Source organism: Anguilla anguilla, chromosome 11, assembly GCF_013347855.1.
Source record: "Anguilla anguilla isolate fAngAng1 chromosome 11, fAngAng1.pri, whole genome shotgun sequence".
Taxonomy (NCBI): Eukaryota; Metazoa; Chordata; class Actinopteri; order Anguilliformes; family Anguillidae; genus Anguilla; species Anguilla anguilla.
Window position 1 is genome coordinate 11,254,802 of NC_049211.1, and position 22,230 is coordinate 11,277,031.

The 22,230-nt window shown below is 51.1% G+C and overlaps 1 protein-coding gene across 2 annotated transcripts in view; it reads right to left on the bottom strand.

Annotated features, from left to right (window-relative positions):
- Positions 1-22,230, bottom strand: part of LOC118208330 (forkhead box protein J3-like) — a 116,193-nt gene that overhangs the window by 23,560 nt on the left and 70,403 nt on the right. For both annotated transcript variants that reach the window (XM_035382906.1, XM_035382907.1), the window contains one exon: positions 7,008-7,082. In XM_035382906.1, the coding sequence (XP_035238797.1) occupies positions 7,008-7,082 (75 nt within the window). The remainder of the gene's footprint in view (positions 1-7,007; positions 7,083-22,230) is intronic.

A 22,230-nucleotide genomic window follows, 5' to 3' on the forward strand; every position in this document is an offset into this window, starting at 1 on the left:
GGGGCGTCATGTGGCATCATCTGCATGCTGAGAGTAGATTCAGACGCAGATGAGCCACAGCACAGCTGAGTAAGTACACACACTCCCCCCATCCCCATTCAGTAGGCGGAAGATATGCGGCAGCATTAAACATAGTGCTTCCACCCAGCGGACTGGAGACCGTTAGGCCAATTCAAGATGCGCACACCTTTTCATTCATTTATTTATTTATTTAGGGGAAGGAAGGGGGGGGGGGGGTCATGCCCAAAAACTCCCTGCATGTGCACAACAGCTTTAAAAATTTACACTGGCGCAGTAATAATTTTGGGCTCGACTGCAGACAGAACTCAAGCAGACGCCCTATGGAGAGCTCCCCCCCCATGCTGCTGCAGTATGGATGGGTACACTCCCCTCGCCGCAGCAGGAGGCGGGCGCTGCGTAGCGTGCGCCAGGCAGCGCACCGGAGCGTGTGCCCAATCACGGCTCTCGGCCGCCGCTCAGAGCTCGCCAAAGCGCGCGGTAAAAACCGCGGCACCGCGGCCGGGCCGCTCTGTCCGCGGCGCGCAGTACGGGCCGCTCGCTCCGCCCGCGCTCTCCGGTTTCTGCTCAGGTCCGAGCGCGGCTAATAAGGTGAAGAGCAGCTCCCCCTCCATGGCGCACCGCGGGTCCAAACCCAAGCACCTTGCTGAATTATTTACTTCTTCTTTCTCTCCATTTAATTTATTTTTCAAAGGTTTGCTCCCCTGGAGCCAAAAAAGCAACGCTGCTCGAGATTCAAGAAAATCAACTTTTCAGCCTGAGGTTCCATAAAATTTAGTTCTTTCAAAATGCTTTACAGCACATAATTGATAAGATACTAATTTTCCAAGGCACCAGGGTAGACAGCACTTTAAAATTACTTATGTACAACTGTGGACCTACTGTGAATATCTGAGGTAAAAGTCATATATTCCTACCTTCACACAACAACAGCAGCATTCTAATCTTCCATTACATGCATGTACGGTTTACCAGATGCTCTCACACACATGCACCAACTCAAAAAATAACCCACAGACTACTAATGGTGTCAACAGCTCCAATGATCGAAATGTAAACCAGTCTTTTTCCCCCACTGGACACCAGCATCGGTGTGGTGCAGAAACCATAACGCCAGGCAGTGTTGGGAGCTCTCTTCTCGCAAGATTGATCGCCGATGCTTTTCATTATTAACCAGGACCAAAAATAAGCTGCGCAACGCCTCGGTCAACGTCAAGAAAGCTCATTTGCTTCAGCGAGAGGGCATGAGCGACGATTTCGACACGGAAACATGGAAGAGGGTGGCAATGGAAGAGGGTGGCATGGAAAAGGATGTCAGAGGAAGGGGTGGCAAAGGAAGAGGAAGCAATGGAATAGAGTGGCGTGAAAGTGAGTGGCATAGAATAGGGTGACAATGGTTATCACAGGAAAACTGCGCATGTTGGCAAAGAAACTGAGCGGTCTGCTGGAGGAGCAAGTTGGTCAGGTGAACCGTAACAGGACAGCATGAGCACAAACACAGTCGCAGAGAAGAGTCATTCTTTAGAAAACACCTGATTTCCATGACACGTGATTTCATTTGAAAACGCATCTGGTGGGTTCCGTTTCAAGGTTATTCCTGTAACCGCGCTGAGAACAGCGCACAAAGCCACCGTGACGCACGAAAGGAGCGAGGGAGAAGCGGCTGAGATGCTACGCACGCGTGAGGGAGGCGGTTCGCGCGCATGAGGGACGAGGGACGCGGCGTTATTTAACGCACCGCGCGGGTCGAGAAAACTGAAGAACAGCCCTCCGGTCCGAGGAGAGAGCGTAAAGAACAGCGAGCGCGGAGACGAGAGGCCCGCCTGCCACACAGCAGCAGAGGTAATGAGAGTCATTTATCCAGTTATCCTCAGACTTCTGCTCTACAGCTCAACACCAAACATCCCCCCCCCCCCCCCCCCCGAACGAAATGAGCAATGAAGTACAGCACTCCACACACTGCTGAGCAAAGCCAAGCATCGCTCCTATTTAACGCTAAAAAATGTTTCAAATGCTTTCACTGAAGCAAGGTTATAAATAAGATGCGCTTACCGACTACCCAGTCCTGAGCTTCAGCTGCTCTGGAGAAGAAAAGTGCACAAATGTCTCACATTCCTAACTGTGAGCTGTGCAAGAGAAGACAAGTGCAGGAGAAGCCAAGATTATTTTAACTGACTTACAATGACTTGAATTCCTCCAAGAATGGCAAATAAGAAGGAATGTGCATCTCTGTCCTTTTACTCTTTCCACAAAGCTCGCTGTAGAGTTCCATTCCATTAACTCCCGTTTAGGGGACAGATCAAGTGCGCAGTCTCTCAGACGCACGGCCTGTGATCTAACTCCACTCTGCACTCAGAAGAGCAGCGGTGCATTTTGGGAAAGACATCAAAGCCAGGCTGGTTCCCAAAAACACCAGGGAAGACCTTGGCTGATTCGATCGGATCCAGCATGATAAGTTCATTAAAGTAATGTACATGAGACACACATCTTTATTCATTTCATTACCCTGAATATCCATAATCAATAATAAAATTCCAAAGGACATTTTCAGGTGAGCAAAAAAAACCACAGTAATTAAAAGTCTTTTGATTCCATATATATTCAACTCCTTGTTAGGGGTGTTTTTTTATTCTGGATAGACTGAATGTGAAATCCAGGTTCTGTGTGATATTTTGTTTTAATTAGAGAAAACATCCTTAAGCAGATGCCCTAGAGATTTCCCCCCCCCCCTCTCCCCCAGCTTGTCAAGGCACTAGTCAAAGGCAGGGTAAAGAAGAACATAGATGGAGATTTTATAAGGTCATTGATACAAGCACCACACACACACACACACACACACACACACGTGCGTATGCACGCACACACAAACACACAGGCACACACACACACACCATGCACGCCATGCTGGCTGTACAGTAAATGGTGGCCCAAAACCCTACCTACTACCTGTATATAGCATACATCTCGCCCCAGAGTATTCACATTTTTTAACCTTGGCGATGCAGTATTCTGAAGAGATAATGCCAGTGATAAAAAATGTCAATGCACAACACTTCAGTGAGAAAGCAGAAACTACTCTGATTTCTCTTTAAGAAACCCTAAGGAAACTTCCAGAAGCTATTCTCTCCAAAATATTTTCCCTGTTACTCAGAGGAATCTAACACTGTTGGCCACTGATTATTCTATATCACTTGCACCAAATTAGACATAAAACAGTATTTCATCTAAAACGATTTAACATATGTCTACTAACACGGGGAAGCAAGTCAGCACTGCATTCAATAGGGAATTTGCTGACAAAAAGAATCCAATGACAGCCTTTTAATTCCAGCACAATCTGCTCACTTTCAAAGTTTAACTCACGCTAGGATTGCCCATGACAATCTATCATTCGAAAAAAAAAGAAAAAGATGGCAGAACCACACCGCACAAAAAGGAAATTGTGGTCAAAGGACACGTTAATCACAGCTGCCAGGTTTTGATTGATTTTACACATAAACGTCCGCACAATTTATGGAGAGCTCCGAAATGGCCGTGCCAGCGGGCCTGGGAGTGGTCCACTGTTTAGACACCGACGGCGATAGGAAAAGCCATATTAAGTTCACTTGACATAACTCACAGCGAGTTCTTAAAACTATTTAGCCGTTCTCCTTAATTCCGATACACTTTCATTGACGCATCGGTAGCTTCATAGAGAATGCACGGCTTTAGGAGCACTGACGACCGAGCACATCTGCACGCAGGGCGGGGCTCGTGCACCGTCAGATTGCAGGTAATTACAATTACATAAAACCCCCAGCTGCGCATTTACGCCCCTTCTGCGTGGCAGTTAGTGCCAGTGATGGAGTTAAAACACTGGTTGTTACGGCATCGTTAAATCTGAGGAGATATATACGCGCACCTTAAAGGTCTGTACAGCGCCGCTCCGTAGATGAGGGCGATGGTCTGCGTAATGGTATAAAATAACCTGCGAATGCTTATCGAATCGGAAAAAAGAAAGCGTGGCGCCCAAAAAAATAGAACGAAAACAATAAAAGAGATTTTGCATCCGCGTCCAGAAGTGCAATGTTTGACACGCTGGCACTCAGCTATGTGGGGGGAAAAAATGGAAATTTCCTTCCAAGACACTGCCTGCGGTATGGAGGCCGAGGACCCCAGAACGTAACGCAACGTGATCGGCATTCGAACGCCACGGAGCTGCTCTTCCAGAGGATCCGGCGAGGAATCCGGTATTGTGGAAGTCGGAAGCTTGTTTATTTATTAATTCATAGGAAACATAAGCGGACCAGGCTGATACGGAGTCGAAACTGCGCTGGCTCCTGACGAGACGCAGGACGGCATGTGCGTGCGTCATACGCGGCGCAGACCCTCACAGCTGCGCAAATAGGACTGAGACTGGCACCCATAGCTCCCCTGGGAAAAATTTTATTTTAAGTCAGTTGCTTCATGATGAAACAAATCAAGAGTTCAAAGTTCCTAAGAATATGTTTCTTTTGAGATTTTAATTATTTTCTTGTAGGGCAGGTAGCAGTAAATGAAATATTTAAAATTATGGATGCAGGAATGGTTGATAGGCATCTGAAAACACAAACACACGTATATATCTTGTATACACTTCTCTGTTTAGCACAGCCCATTCCCTGGAGTGTCAATATCAGGGGATTACAGCAAAACATCTAATAATAATTCTACCGGCATATTTTCCGCACACATCCACAGTGTATGCCTTTTAATGCAGCGTATGCACGCTTTCGTTCGCTTGTTCGAGTGTGTGTGTGTGTGTGTGTGTGCATGTGTGTGTGTGTGTGTGTGTGCGTGTGTGTGTGAATGTGTGTGTGCGTGTGTGTGTGTGTGTGAATGTGAGAACACACTGGAAACTGGGCCACTGGTATACAGTGTGTGATGGGATTATGTTTACGGGGAAAAGAAGAAGTGACTGCAGTAAAGTGGAGTCTAAAGGACATTATGCACGCCCTGTAAAAAAGGGTTACAGTTTCTCCAGTTCTGCTTGGCTCGTGAGTCCATTACAGACAGCGTTCACTCCTGAGCCCATGACAGGTAGTGTTCAGTCATGAGTCCATCATAGTGTTTACTCACTGAAAGCACAGGCAAGGTGAGCCCACAGTGATTCTCCTCCATCAGCGATCTCCTGATTAGAATTTCTACACAACCTCAGGAATCCTATAGGCTGCCGCTGCTGCTACTGAAGCAGGCCGTAATTTCAAAGTGAAAATTATTTACAATAAACCCAAGTCTGCTTTCATACATGAAAATCATGTACAGATTTTGATTTATTTATTTTTCATTTTTATGCAGCGTCTTAGAGCCAATGCAGTCTCATGAAAACAATAAAACGTGCCACACCAGCTGGCCTGAACTGATGTAGGTCTGAGGCAGCTCCCCTGACCCTGCATATGGCTGGCTCTCTGCAGCCTTAGGCTCAGCCAATCAGAGAAAAGGAGGGTGTGACAGGCAGAAAAAGTACAGGCACAGCTTTCATCATTCATCTTTAAAAAAATTAATCCATGTAAATACACTAGGCTTAAAACATAGTTCTACACAAAAACAGATTTGCTCTTGACACAGCTAGGCAGCAGATTTACTGTCAGAGTTGCCTTAAATGTGCTAGCTATGTGGCTAACCTTGGTCTACCAAACATAGCCACTTTATGACATTATTTGCTTATTTACATTCTTTTTTGCACAATGAACACTGGCAACTTGTCTTCAGAAACCATCACCCTAGTTCTTGTCCTTTTGTAATGAAATTCACAGTACAAATTAGCATATGATAAATTAGAGGTTTAGCCAACAAAAACGGACCACATCAGCAATTACAATGATTACGTGCACATACAATGATTGCAAATACAATAATTACAATAATTCATGCCAATTTGCGTGTACATTTAATGAAATGCACACAGCAAAGACGCGAGTACGTTGTTGGCTGCTATTCTTTCGCCATGACCGGGGCCAGCGGTGGTATGATTTATAGCACTTAACCACGCTCTCCTCCTCTCTGAACGAGCTTCTGGAGAAACATAACCCAGGCTAGCCTGTCCTTCTGTAAGTGCATCCATTAGCAGAACACCTCTCCGGCATGTTGTAAGAAGATATGGTGTGAAAACAGCGATACTGTGTGTTGTGCATCAATACTTATCATTTGCTCAAAATAGCCTAATACAAATGACAACGGGGGGTAGGGTTGGGCAGTGATGTTCCTGGCTTGCCACAGATGTTCCTGATTCTTGCTCAGTCCAAACCCATATTAGATTCACTGTTACGTTTACTGAATAAAGGCGAACATGTTGGAGGTACTCAGTTTCACCATTCAGGTTCTGAACATCGGGGCATACATTCTTAATAATCAGTCAAGCTCATGAAATCAAGATAGAATGGAACAAAATCCAGCAACGTCACCGTCTCTCTGGTACCAGGGCTGCCTACTGATGACCTTGAGCTTGAAAAACTTCCATTTCTAAAGGGGTTTTTTAATGACAAATATATGAACACAGAACAAGGCATAATGACTGAAATACTGCAGCTCTGGACTTGTTTGGCTTCATGGTGCACTGGGGGGGGGGGGGGGTCTGTGGGCACTCATCGTTGATGCCAGTGCTGTGCTCAGACTGAGCGATGAGCCCAAGACGAGTGCGATGCCCCCCCCTCGCAGAAACACGGTTAAACATCCGCCCCACAGCGCAGCACAGGAAGCTGGCACGCGCTCAAAGCAAACTGGCTCTGGGACACATCACTGAGGTGCTCTTCTGAGGGTTTCCTTGGTGCAAAACACTGAGGACAACTTTATCACTGTATTTCATAAACATAGATTACACGCACACATATGCACACAAGCACACACGCACACAAATGCACACAAGCACACGCACACAAATGCACACAAGCACACGCACACGCACACAAATGCACACAAGCACACACGCACACAAATGCACACAACCACACACACACACACACACGGCTCACCTTTCCGGGGTCGTCTTTCGATCGAGGCACTTTGAGAAAACACTTGTTCAGTGACAGATTGTGCCGAATAGAGTTCTGTGGAGGGAGAGAGAGAGAGAGAGGGGACAAGCGTCAGTCTTTGAGAAGGCCGCCGGGTTCAAATCCAGGTCAGAGGTCACACGGCTTCACTCTGGCTTCCCGCCATGCCCGTATCAAAGAGAGTCGTTAAACAGGCGGCACATCCGCAAGCTGAACAAACACACGTCAGAGAGTGAGCGCGCGGAGACTTATCACGCACAATGGAAACGCGCTATCGCCACCGCGACGCCGCCGCGAGCCGAAGCCCAGCCTGCCGGGGCTCTGCCGCTCGCTTGGCCGAGGCGTCCGCTCTCCGTGCCAGTCGCCGCGGCGAACACAAACACGCTCTTCTGTCTGGCGGAGACGGATCTCCTCCCAGGGCCGCTATTGGTCAACGGTGGCAGCGCTTTCAGATGTTAATCCCGAGCCTTCCCTGTTCTTACCCAACGGCGGGGGAGCAAGCGTCTCAGCTCCCCCAGCGCAAGAATTAGCAAAAATGTTTCCAGCTAAAGGCGACATAGCTCTGGAGGTAAGAGCGGTTGTCTGGCAGTCGGAGGGTTGCCGGTTCGATCCCCCACCCTGGGCATGTCGAAGTGTCCCTGAGCAAGACACTTAACCCCTAACTGCTCTGGTGGATGAGAGGCATCAATTGTAAAGTGCTTTGGATAAAAGCGCTATATAAATGCAGTCCATTTACCATTCACCATTTGTATTAAATCAGAGTTTTTTTCTGGAGAACAGTCGAATCCCGCTAAGCCCCAAACAGCGGAGCCGGGTGGCCCTCTGACCCAGCTCTGACACAGGGGATGATGATGATGATGATGATGACGTATTCCGGGAGGGGTTTCCGGGGGAGAGCGCAGCGGAGCGGCGATCAGCGTTTAATGCTACGCGCGCCCCGACTGGAAGTCGGCCAGTTCCGCTGCTGCGGGATCAGAGAAAATTACGCCAGATTTCCAATCGTTTTATTGGATTTCAGGGACAGATGGCCGCGCTGACTCGGCCTCCCGACCGCGCCGGAGTCAGACGAGCGCACGGGTCCGTCAAACACAAACAATAACAGACGGGCGCGGCGGAGACGAGCGCTATCGTACGCAGCGCAGCGCGCTCTCACGAGCGTCCTGACAACAAACGCATCGCCACGGAAACGGCTGTGAGCGGGAGCGCTGGGCCCGCCACTTTAATCCGATCGCAGACAGGTAGGCCCGTTCTGACTGACGCCCGGGCTACGCTGAACTAAAACTGCCGATGACGCGGCCGGTACAGGCGGCAGGTTCTGAATGAGAATAAAGGAAGCGCTGCCAGGCCTGCGGGCAGACAGACAGACAGACAGACAGAGAGGGGCTCCCAGCACCCACAGGGGCCCCCCTCATGTGAACCCTGCTCCCCCCCCCTCCCCCCAAAGCTCAATTATTCATCTGCAGCTCATAATTAATCCCACAGGGTGAGGAGAGGCTGGAGGGAGTGTGTTCTCTTCTCTCTATCTCTTTCTCTGTCTCTCTCTCTCTCTGTCTCTGTCTCTCTCTCTGTCTCTCCCTCTCTGTCTGTCTCTCCCCCCCTCATCCATCCCTGTCTCTCTCACTCTCTCTCAAAGGAGTGAGGTTAACATGGTAGAAGATGAAGAACAGGGTGAAATGCAGCTCCACCAGCACACCCAGCGCCATCAAAGCCCCTCCCCTGAGCTGCCCACTCTGCTAAGGGCAGCGAAGGGTTTAGCCTGGGCTAATGCGCTAACGGAGGGAAAGACCGAGCCAGGGGTTTAGCCTGGGCTAATGCGCTAACGGAGGGAAAGACCGAGCCGGGGGTTTAGCCTGGGCTAATGCGCTAACGGAGGGAAAGACCGAGCCAGGGGTTTAGCCTGGGCTAATGCGCTAACGGAGGGAAAGACCGAGCCAGGGGTTTAGCCTGGGCTAATGCGCTAACGGAGGGAAAGACCGAGCCAGGGGTTTAGCCTGGGCTAATGCGCTAACGGAGGGAAAGACTGAGCCAGGGGTTTAGCCTGGGCTAATGCGCTAACGGAGGGAAAGACCGAGCCAGGGGTTTAGCCTGGGCTAATGCGCTAACGGAGGGAAAGACCGAGCCAGGGGTTTAGCCTGGGCTTATGCGCTAATGGAGGGAAAGACCGAGCCAGGGGTTTAGCCTGGGCTAATGCGCTAATGGAGGGAAAGACCGAGCCAGGGGTTTAGCCTGGGCTAATGGGCTAACGGAGGGAAAGACTGAGCCAGGGGTTTAGCCTGGGCTAATGCGCTAACGGAGGGAAAGACCGAGCCAGGGGTTTAGCCTGGGCTAATGCACTAACGGAGGGAAAGACCGAGCCAGGGGTTTAGCCTGGGCTAATGCGCTAACGGAGGGAAAGACCGAGCCAGGGGTTTAGCCTGGGCTAATGCGCTAACGGAGGGAAAGACCGAGCCAGGGGTTTAGCCTGGGCTAATGCGCTAACGGAGGGAAAGACCGAGCCAGGGGTTTAGCCTGGGCTAATGCGCTAACGGGGGGAAAGACCGAGCCAGGGGTTTAGCCTGGGCTAATGCGCTAACGGAGGGAAAGACGGAGCCGGGGGTTTAGCCTGGGCTAATGCGCTAACGGAGGGAAAGACCGAGCCAGGGGTTTAGCCTGGGCTAATGGGCTAACGGAGGGAAAGACCGAGCCAGGGGTTTAGCCTGGGCTAATGCGCTAACGGAGGGAAAGACCGAGCCAGGGGTTTAGCCTGGGCTAATGCGCTAACGGAGGGAAAGACCGAGCCAGGGGTTTAGCCTGGGCTAATGCGCTAACGGAGGGAAAGACCGAGCCAGGGGTTTAGCCTGGGCTAATGCGCTAACGGTGGGAAAGACCGAGCCAGGGGTTTAGCCTGGGCTAATGCGCTAACGGAGGGAAAGACCGAGCCAGGGGTTTAGCCTGGGCTAATGCGCTAACGGTGGGAAAGACCGAGCCAGGGGTTTAGCCTGGGCTAACGCGCTAACGGAGGGAAAGACTAAGTGAGGGCTAAGAGAGAAAAGGAATGGAGACAGCTCAGCACAGCAGCATCCACTGACTGAAAAATGCATATAAAAAAAACAAATAAAGAAGAGGATAATGTAGGATGAAGGTGAGAGGTATCTAGAGAGGTATTCCCTCCATTCAGTGTAATGGGGCGGACGGGACAGGAGCACAGATCATTCAGTGCAGTGTCTGTATGGTCAGATCCACACATCTGCCCGCTCAACCAGCCATTTTGTGACACAAAGCGGTGAATTAGCAAGCGCTAGCCCCGGTAGCAGAACCACCCTGACGCACTTTGCACTGTCGGCAGCGGCGGACGAGAACTCTGCTCCAAACACAAAAACCCCAAACATTAGCAGCTACATCTACATCCGACAATCAGTAAGACCGAAGGGCACCTCCCTCCATCAAACGCTGCCATGTGGCTCCCTCAAACACAGGGACACACAGGACCTGCATTCAGACTCAACATGAAAGGGCGATATGAGCCGGAGATGACTGAGGAATTACTCGAGCTCAGCGACGCCGACTTCTCCAGGCTCTTTCTGTGAAAAAAAGCCTCCTTTCAGAAGGCAGCGCAGACTCCGCTGAGGTAAATATTTCAGCCCAGAGCGCAGTGAGGACCTGGGGCAGGTAGAGGAAGCCAGCGGTGTGAGCTGCAGCAGTGTGAGCTGCAGCAGTGTCAGCCCGGCCGTGTGCCGGGCCAAGACGTGCGGCTCACACTGAGACGTGCGCTGCGACGCGGCGGGGCTGACCTCTGACCTCTGAGCCTCTGAATCCCGGCGCTCTGTGGAGCGAGCGAGGCCCCTGAACACGGCCACTATCAGCCATATTCATGAGAGTCTGTCTCTGCAAACTCCACACACCGCCTGCCCTGGGACCTGAGCAGGACAGAGCTGCTGGGCCCGGGCCTGGAGTGTGTGTGTGTGTGTGTGTGTGTGTGGCACAGTGAGGGAGTGTGTGTACAAGTGTGTGTGTGTGTGTGTGTGTGCATGTGTGTGGCATAGTGAGGGAGTGTGTGTACAAGTGTGTGTGTGTGTGTGTGTGTGTGTGTGGCATAGTGAGGGAGTGTGTGTACAAGTGTGTGTGTGTGTGTGTGTGTGTGTGTGGCACAGTGAGGGAGTGTGTGTACAAGTGTGTGTGTGTGTGTGGCACAGTGAGGGAGTGCGTGTACAAGTGTGTGTGTGTGTGTGTGTGTGTGTGTGTGTGTGGCACAGTGAGGGAGTGTGTGTACAAGTGTGTGTGTGTGTGTGTGTGTGTGTGCATGTGTGTGTGTGTGGCACAGTGAGGGAGTGTGTGTACAAGTGTGTGTGTGTGTGCGCCTGCGCTTGTGTGTGAGACAGAGAGTGAGGGTGTGTGTGGCTGACAGAGTGACAGTTTGTGCATGCGTGTGCTGCAGAGTGTGTGTGTGTGTGTGTGTGTGTGTGTGTGTCTACAAGTGTACTGAGGCCCAATGCTCAGTCTCATGCAATCAGTGCACAACATGCATCACATAATGGCTCTGAACTGCCACATACAGCCCTGCACTGAGAACATTAACACAGCACAGCAGAGCTGGTATAAACGTATTATTCAGACTGCACTACAGTATTACTGCACACACCTACACATATTTAGCTAGCTAGCAAACTAGCTACGTGTTTGGAATACTAAAGCTAATTTATATTAGCATGCTTAAAATGTATTTTTCCCTCTCAGGTGCAAGCTGCCTCTAGAGTGAGTCGAACACTCAGTCCACAGCTGAAAATAGTACAAGAACATTTTTCCTGCCTTACATATGAACGCATATATGAAAAAATAATATAATATATACACATTTGTTCGTTCCCTGCAGCAGCAGAGTGGGAGCAGACCCTGCTCACAGTGGCGTGTGACAGTCACGGGGGAGGCTGATACGGCTCATAATTATTTTTATTTTTTTTGTGAACGCGGCGCCGCGCGCGTTTTCATTTTCCACAAGGCGCGGCGACGGCGGCGGCGAGGGTTTTGAAGCCGGCCGGGAGCGACGGGGCCCGCTGAGCGCTCGGCGAGAACAAAGAGAGCGCTGGAGCCCGCTCCCGCTCCCGGAGGAGAGCCGCGAGCGAGGAGCGCGCCGCGCAGCCTCCCCCCCCCTGAGAGGAGACGACGCGGGAAACGCACGCCACCGCCGCGCCGCGCCACAAAGCACGCTGGGAGATTCCAACGGCACCGTCGCCGTCACGTCCGCGCTTCGCGAATACCCCTCGCTGCCGAAATAAGCATTCCGACAGGCAGCCGCGCAGGTCTGCAACTAGCTCCAGCGCAGAGGCCCGCTCAGATCTGCGTATCGATGAGCTAACGCACCGGGAACACTGCTCTCTCATCAGCGATTTCGTTTTAAAAATGCTGGGCCTTCATTAGAGGAGCTGGTCGTTGGTCTGAGCTGGGACAATGCCAGAAACGAGCTGTGCGCCTTTTCTTTTTTTAAAAAGTAACTGTGCGAGGGGCAGAAAAAGAAGCGAGACAGCCGTTCTCTGTAGCACAGACCTGTCACAAAGTGCTTTAGTACTTTGTCAAAATATTCCAGGCCATTAAACAGGAATGCATTTTTTACATAGTTGCAGAGACCCCCCTGGACAGCGCTGTAGGCTGGGCACACGGATGTGTGGGCTGGGCCGGGTCCTGAGGGAGGGGGAGCTGATCACCAATGATCTGTGAACAACGGCCCATCTGCCCACAGCAAACCCCACTCAGGTATTCACACGCATGTGAGGGAGAGCCCAGGAGAAAAAGCACACTGCCAAGCACTCTGACCACACACACACACACGTATACACACACGTATACACACACACACGCTCATATACACACATATACACACACGCACACACACACACACGCATATACATATACACACACACACACACGCGCTCACACACACACACACATGCCCACACATATACACAAACACGCACACACACACGCACACACATACTGTACACACATAAAAACTGGCAGGCACACACACAAACACACACAAGCACGCACACACGCATACGTGCACATATGCGCACACACACAAACAACCCATGGATTAGCCCATCCAATTAGAGCGTTTTAATTAAAATAAATAAATAAATAAACCATTTAAAATCCGCCGAGCCTTTTTTTTTCTGCCTGTGGAGAATCCATTTACAGCTATGCACCGTATGCCATATAACAGCCTTATCCCGCTAAGGAGAGGCTAAGGGGCTTACAGCAGAGCTCAGGCAAATCTCTGCACCCAACGTGCCTCCACACTCCCGTCCAGGACTGCAGACCAGCAGAGGAGCAGTACGCCAGACACACAGCCGCGCCTCAGCCAGCGGAAGGGGAGTCCGCGCCACCGCCGGTAGGGCCCCCCCCTTTTTTTTTTGTTAAAATGGACTGCATTTATATAGCGCTTTTATCCAAAGCGCTTTACAATTGATGCCTCTCACTCACCAGAGCAGTTAGGGGTTAGGTGTCTTGCTCAGGGACACTTCGACACGCCCAGGGCGGGGATCGAACCGGCAACCCTCCGACTGCCAGACAACCGTTCTTATGTCCTGAGCTATGTCCTATGAGCTATGTTGTTCCCGCTCGGAAAAGCCCCAGATCGCTTAGAGACTCCAGACGAGGCGGCGTGTTTGCCACCGGCTTACCGCTGACATTTTCAGCGGTCCGCCGAAGTTTGGCGAATAAGAACGCCGAGGGAAAAGGCTTTCACGCCCGAGCGTGGGCCTTCAGCAGAGCACTGCAGGAAGCAGGAGTCAGCGGCCCGGAGAAAGGGCTTCAACCTGCCGGGTCAACGCACGTCCCAAAAAAACAGAGCGGCAGCAGGACATTCCGCCTGACAAAATAAAGCAAAGACAAATTATGGAAATATTCATGAAAGGTGATTTTTTTTTCACCTGCGCACGGCGTTCGAAAAATTGATACCCTGAAGAAAGCGCCCATTAGCTCTTTCACTTCCTGTTTGTGAAGTAAAAATGGAGAGCGTGAAGAACGGACAGCGGGGCGTGACGGCTCCTGTAATGGCTGCTGCAGCCGCCCCGACACACACTTCACCCCCTACTATAAGAGTTAAATCACCACGTTTCATCCAAGACGTAAGAGCGCATACACGCACGTACACACACACACACACACACTTCACCCCCTACCATAGGAGTTAAATCACCACGTTTCATCCAAGACGTAAGAGCGCATACACGCACGTACACACACACACACACACACTTCACCCCCTACCATAGGAGTTAAATCACCACGTTTCATCCAAGACGTAAGAGCGCATACACGCACGCACACACACACACGCATGCACACAAGTATGCACACACACACACACACACACACAGACAGACACACACAAAAGACTGACAGAAACACACACACACACACACAGACACACAGACAGACAGACAGACAGACAGACAGACAGAAACACACACACAAAAGACTGACAGAAACACACACACACACAGACAGACAGACAGACAGACACACACACACAAAAGACTGACAGAAACACACACACACACACACACACACACACACACACACACACACAGGCTGCAGAATGTTCTGGAAGGTGGCCACTGAGGAAGACGCAGGGTGAGGTAACTGGGTCAGGGTGACCTCTCCCAGAGCATGTCATGCTGAGCGGAGCTGAGAGGTGACAGAGCGTGACAGAGCGTGTCTAGAGCGCCGTGCGGCTGTGGAGGCGGGAGTGGGCGTGGCACGGCGGGGGAGCCGGCGCGTCTGCGAGGCAGGCTAACGCCGCTAACTCCGCGCCGCTCGCTCGCCGCAGCTGCGAAACTCCCAGCATCCTCAGGGCTCATCTCCAAAACAACACTTCTGAGGTCATAAATTATTACCAAACATAACACTACAAACACCGGGAGCAAGGTCTACGAAAACCTGACATAGTCCTGGATTATAATGCATGAAATTTTAACCACTATTGGCAAAGTCGATATCCTGCTTGCGTTCGGGAGCCGAGGAGCGTGCATGCGCTACGTCGCGCTTTCATGTTCACTTAAAAGGGCTGAAGGCAACCGCAGTCGATAAGTCTGTGAAGGAGGCTTCTGCAGCCTACGGCGCCTCGCGGCACGCAGAACACGTCTTCCAGACCAGCGCAAAGATTCAGTTTGAGGTTACCCCCCCTTCCCAGCTTTACCTACTCCTCCAAGGACACTCCTGTGAGCGGAGAGCTTCAGCGAGAGCCGCATACCTGAACCCGAAAAGCCCTGCCTGGGACTCCGGAGCTCTAACAGCCACACTGGGCTCGTCTCCACTTCGGATCAAATTCGTATTACTCTATTAGTCCTGCGCAAGCACCCTCCAAACGCGGTCAAATAAAGGACATTTCAGGCGCAGAGAAGGTTGACAGTGTAGCATGAGTGCATGCTGTAGGGCTCATCAGGAAGTCTTTAGCCTTCAGGATCTTTTCACACAGCTCCTGCCCCAACCACAAAAAGTCTGATTTAAATAATACAAAATACATATTTTCCCAAATGAATGCACTGTGCCTCCATGTAATATAACAGAAATAGACGCTGTTAAACAGACAGTGAAACTGGGGAAATACTGGTGTAAGTTGCAGGCCATTCTGGTCTGGTCTGATTTATCATACACAAAGCTTCTCAAAGATCACGCTTAGTGATTACAACAGGAAACTCTGCCCCACCAACTTTCAGTTACAAAATGCAGAGGAAATCCTGCATGCCAAGTTTGGTTAAAAAAAAACAACCTGTAGAGACTGACCCCCTAATAACATCATAACTCAATGTAACCGTGCACTAGAAGGCTCAGACATTCGTTTGTCTTTAACAGCAGGGAATGGACGGAGTGGAAACCAGGTTTGGTACGAGCTAACGTCCTTAATAAATCAGGCCAAATATATTCATACAGGTGGATATTGAAATGAAGCAACGCAAGGTAAACCCTTACTCAAGGGTACAGACACCGCAGTAGCTGAGCTGGGAATCAAACCTGCAACCACTGTAACGAGCACAGCACCCTAACCACTACACAACACTGCTGGCCCAACAGCCATCCATTCCCCGTCGGCCGGGTCCTATCTGCAAATTTTTGGGATTTTTTTTTCCTCAGGACGAGTTCTTTCTGAGGAGATACATCACAGGACAGGGAGGGGAAACTACACCCCCCCACGCCCCCCCAACCCCCCCCTCTAAAACGTGGTTCAGCACGTAGCTTCATCTGCAGCCTTCCAGCCCCCCGCCTGCCTCACACGTCCAGGCAGCGTGCTGCGTGTAGCCGAACAGTGGGACTCCTAGCCCAGACCGATGCACGGCAGCCCCTGGTCTACAGCAGCTCTTAAACAGGCCTGTTCTGCACACCGCCTCACTGCCCAACACGTGAGTCAGCTTTCTCCTACAGCGCTGTGTGGATATAATCCTTTACAGACCAGAGCACCCCCCCCCCACCAAACCCCCCCACCTACAGCAGAGCACTCCCTGGAGTACATTACTGATGGAAAACAGTCAGTAATATAAAACACAAACTAGCAGACGCTGGCAGTTTGGACCAAATGTAACATCTTAACATTCTGACTTTACATGACTCTGTGAAATCTAAAGGAACTGCATTAGTAGACACAAATAGGACAAGACAGGAGGGAAAGAAACGGCACAATCTGCTCACCAGTGAGAGCCTCTCAGGGAGTCATTTACACCAGAGGCCCGCTGCATTCTGGGATGTGTGCAGCCCTGCAGCCCACTGCGGGATGGAGGAAGCACCCCGAGCGCGTGCCGATTCTGTGAAGCACCCGGGGTAAAACAAGCACAATTTACCGCTTTCATTATTCTCCTCTCAAGGCTCGACGCTTTCTGTTTCCCGGGGTGAAACGGGATGAAAAGCCGCAAAAAATCACAAAGTGATTAACGCTGGCTCTCCCCAACCCTCACCCTCAGCCGCCAAAAGCTCAGCCAATGCCATTACGCTACAACAGTAAACTGCTGGGGAAAAAAATTTATAAAAAAAGAAAAAAAAGCTGCCTTGAGTGTCCTTGCATGAGTGACATGCGCCGGATGGTCAGTGCTGATAGGACCATTTTACACGCCAATGAACCCGCAGGGGACGAAATGATTGATTTTGGCAACGCAGCCACTTGACAGAAAACGCGCATCTACAGTTCAACACGGGAGCCTCACGAGCTTCGCCTGCTCGAACCCATGGGCAAATATTAATATTAAAAAACGCGTTTGCAGTGCTACAACTTCAGTGGGCTGGCTTTCGCGGTAAATTACAAAGTTAAGTTACGACGGGATAATGCACCTTGTAATCCTATTTACACATAAGTGAGCAGTTGGAATTGATGTCACATTTTAAATGGTGTTCACAAATAGAATAATTAACAATTTAATGCAAGTTGTGTTTGAAAGCTTCCGGAAAATGCTTTCACGACTTGGCTTGCGGGGAAAGCTGATACCGAAAGATTTAAATGCTTTGGCAAACTGGCTCCATAAATGAAATGCTGCAATCCTGCTGGCAATCTTTATATAGCCTATCAAACTCTGAAAGTTCTCCACAAGTGTACAAGTTAATTGGAAATAAATTGTCAATCAGTAAAGCCATTAACGAGCAGCCATTCCAAAAAGAAGCGTGCCTTTTCAATTCGAACAAGCTCTCACTGAAACCTAGAGCTTGAATACATATATATATATATTTAAATAAAACAGCGCCTGTAACAAAATCTTTTGAAGTGATGATAAGAAGTACATAAGTAAGAGCTGATACTGAGCTCCGTTTTTTTAAGCGGGATTTTGAGCACAAAAGTGGAACCCCTCTGAAGTGTAAAGCGCTGTTTCCAGCGAAGGGGGGGTGGGGGGGTTATGAAATGAAGGACAGACAGATGAAAATAGCAGTGAACCGTAACATGCAGCGTAGCATGAACACACCCCCCCCCCCCAAGGTGCCCAAGGGGGGTCAATTTCTCCATCCCAGACGCATAAAAAGAGATTTTAGAAACATGGGAGGTGGCGTGCTGCAGGAAGCAGGGGAAATTTCTGGTAGGTAAGCTGTTAATATTTCATATTTTATGAGCCCCCTTATGCCACCCTTTGAAGATAAGGGTTATTATTTCCTGCACTGGGGAGAGGCAGACGCAGCGCTCTGATAGCTGTAGGGTGAGGACTTATAGAGGTCCCCTAAACTCCGGCGTTCCTCTCGTTAAAGACGCGGGGCGCCCACGCACCCGCTCCGCAGCGCTGCCGAAGCTCCCAGCTTCACACAGACGGGCGCCTCTGCAGCGGCGAGGAGAGCGCACTCATTTCATCCTCCTCTTTGCGCTCTTTAAAAACACCGTATTTAAAAAAAACAGACGACGTCTCGAAAAGACCCTGTCCCCCCACCCTCCCCCCTCCTTCTCCCCCCATCCGAAAAACTGTTTTTACGGCTTAACGGCATGTAAGGAACTTTACCTTTCTGCTTCTGATCGGCAAAAAACTTTCTCAGAATTGCAGGGTGTGGATGAACACAGGCTCCTGTGCTCAGGATGAACACAGGCTCCTGTGCTCAGGATGAACACAGGCTTCTGTGCTCAGGATGAACACAGGCTTCTGTGCTCAGGATGAACACAGGCTTCTGTGCTCAGGATGAACATAGGCTTCTGCGCTGGGGATGAACACAGGCTTCTGTGCTGGGGATGATGAACACAGGCTCCTGTGCTCAGGATGAACACAGGCTTCTGTGCTGGGGATGATGAACACAGGCTTCTGTGCTGGGGATGAACACAGGATCCTGTGCTCAGGATGAACACAGGCTTCTGTGCTGGGGATGATGAACACAGGCTACTGTGCTCAGGATGAACACAGGCTTCTGTGCTGGGGATGATGAACACAGGCTTCTGTGCTGGGGATGAACACAGGCTTCTGTGCTGGGGATGAACACAGGCTTCTGTGCTGGGGATGAACACAGGCATCTGTGCTGGGGATGGGGAAGAACACAAACATACAGCATGAGCACAGAGCGCTCTGCTTTAAGAAACGCACACAAACCCCGCCTCTTAACCCCGCCAAACGCAGGAAGAGGAGGCGACAGGACCCGCACACCGCTGCTCAGGACGAGCCCCTTCCCTCACACAGCCTCTCTCCCGGAACAGGGGAAGGTTAATCTGGGATTGCAGCCGCCCACAATCCCTCCTGATCACATAATCCACTTAACAGTGTGAGGGATAATGATCCCAGGTCAGGCTGGTCAGAGCCCTGCTCCTGTGCCATTACACTAATGGCACGGAAAACCCACCTTCCGGAGTTTAATCTCCCCCTGCCCTCCCCCTGCCCCCCCCCCCCCCTCAGACTGTCCCACGGACACAGACCTGTCCCCTCGCAGAGAGGCGCTCACAGGCGCAGCGCACACCGCTGAACGGGACCCCGTCCCGCTCCCGAACCGCTCCCGAACTGCTCCCCCCCGCTCCCGAACTGCTCCCGAACCGCTCCCCAACCGCTCCCGAACCCCTACCCCCCCGCTGCACTATTCACCAGCTTCAAAGCCGGTTCATCTCCCCGTCTCGGCACGGAGCACATGTGTGTTTTTCGGCACGTGCTGTTTTAAAAAATAAATAAATAAATAAATTCATAAAATAAAAATCTCGGGTTTTCTGATCTTTATTCGCTCGCGCCTCGTTAAATAAAACATGAGCCGCTGGCTTTCTGCAGCGGAGCGGTGAGCGCGGGCGAGGGCTTCGGTGAGAAGCGCGGAGAAATCCGATTGATGATGGGGAAAAAAAAAAAAAGAGGAGAAGTCGATACGGGCGTAAACCGGCGCGACGCGCGCTACACCGCCGATGAAAGATTACGGCAATTAAAACTTCACCCCCACACCTTCCTGAGAACGGGGCCGCACCTTGGGGAGACCGAAAATTCCATTTTTAAATTAAAGTCATACGTCTTACGACCACATAATTAGTTATATATAAATAAATAAACACAACTGCTTAACGTTATTAAAAAAAGTAATATAATCATGATATGCTAATGACATCAGGGGGCTTCGCTGCCTGGAGGACGGCTGAGTGCCTTTTAAGACACACAACCCGATTCCTCTTCATCATCTCTCCTTGTGCAATATTAAATAGATTTCATAAACCCAGGACCTGGATTAGTATTCCAACACAACGGACTGCCCCCCCCTCCCCCCAAAACCTCAGGGTCCGGCTGCATCGGCGGGAAAATCCATTAAATCCGACAGCGTTCCGCCGGGCTCCCTCCCTCCCCGCGCTTTCCTTTCTCTCTCTTTTTTAATCATAATTGAAGGCGCGCTTCTGTAATAACCTTATGAGATCCTGACAGAGGAGTGGCTGAGCGGGGGGCGGCTCCAAGCCGAACAGGGCGTCCGTTTTAGGAGCGTCTGCAGAGGTGTGACACGAGCCCTTCTGCAGAGGGAGACACAAGCGCGGGACTGACTGCTCACCGCCCTGATAAATACAGATGAAGCACGGGGCCTGCTGGGTTTCCAACAGGGGCCCAACCCCCGGGGATGCTGGAAGCTACGGGAGTACCTGGCCAGACGCAATGAGTACCTAGATTTGGGAAAATATTTCAAAATATAAAAACTTTTTTAATATACTTTCATAAACTAATGAAGGGGTCCCCTGGATGCCTTTGAGCTGGGGTGGGGGGCCTCTGGAGCAGAAAAGGTTGGAAACCTCCCTGGCCCTGGGTCATCCTGGTGTTCTGCGTTAGGAGTGAGGCTCAGCCTGCGTACCTCCACTGGCCTGACACAGCGCTGGGGCGCAGGTAGGCTGCGCCCGGCGTCCTCCAGCGACTCGTGTCGGTGAAGAGAAGCGGCGGTGACATCACGCGCCCGTCCGCACGCGGGGGCTCCCGGGGGCTCACAGGGGCGTGAACGAGGGGAAAAAGCACCGCATTAACAAAACGATCCAATCACAGCAAAGACAGCGCGCGTCCTCCGCGTCCGTGCGATTTCAAACGCGTGAGATCATCACGCCACTCCACCGTAATCAGTGAAAAACGGGAACGGCCCACCATGATTGCCGCTCCCAGAAAAAAACTTCATTCACCACTCGAGAATCACCGGCTCGACCCGCATCGGGCCACCGTCAGAACCATCTTCACCTCGCGTGCTAAATGTTTTCTTTCGGGGGGCAGCGCTGCCGACTTCGTTCCCGTTTTTCACGCGTTACCCTCGTCCTGCGGCTGCATCGTTTATTTGGGTGCGGCGTGCGCGTATGCGAGTGTAATCACCCACTCCAACACGCCAGTCCTCCATTTTGTGCCCCGAGCCGTGGGGGACGCACGTCACACAGAGGCAGCATCGTGCGTCAAGAGCACGTTCGCGAAAACAAATCCCCTCGCTGGCGAGAGAGGAATTGACCGATAATTATCAGGTTAATAAATGCGTTACATAAAAGCACGGCATTATTTATTTTATTTTTTTTTTAAACGTTTTTTATTGAAATTAATAGCCATTCCGCATTTCGAGCATCCTCAGCTAACTGCCCTGAGTGGTTTGCGCTAGGTGAGAGTCATTTTCCGCCCATCTATAAAAATAAAAATAACTGGAGAGAAAACTGACTGTTCGTATCATGACGGCGGAAACAGAAACCTAAATGCAAAGCCGCCTGAAATGTGGTGAGAACCGCGATGAGTTACAAATGAAAAACAAGGGCGAAGGGTTATCCTTCCATTACTTCCAAAACCGTCAGTGCAGAACCTCACTGTCAAAGCCTGACTGGAGGTCAGGGAGTCAGAGAGCACAAAGACACACATCACAATCAGCAAAGATACACATCACATAACCACAACGTAAAAGTTAAAAAAAAACCCCACTTATTTCTGGATTTGGTTCTTTCGAGCACATCGAGCGCGTGACGTCTGAACCAGCGGATGGCGCGAGAGGCGCGTCTCTGCGGCGCGAAGGCGGGCGCGAGAGCGAGCCGAGCGGTCGCCGCTCGGCGGGGGGAAGCAGGAAGTGGCAGAGCGAAGCAGCGGAGCGCTCGGGCACAGAGAGCCGCTTCGCCCGTGAGCCCCGCCCACGCGGGCCTGCGGCGCGAGGCAGCCGCGGGGAGCGAGCGGTACCCCGCGCAGGCAGGAGAGAGCGCCGACGCCACAGCCGACGCCCCGCCAGCACCCCGCCGACGCCTCGCCGCCGCCCCGCCGCGACTGAATTCTCATCCCCGTGACATCAGAGCGGCGTCCCAGCCCTCAGTCAGACGGCTCTGTTC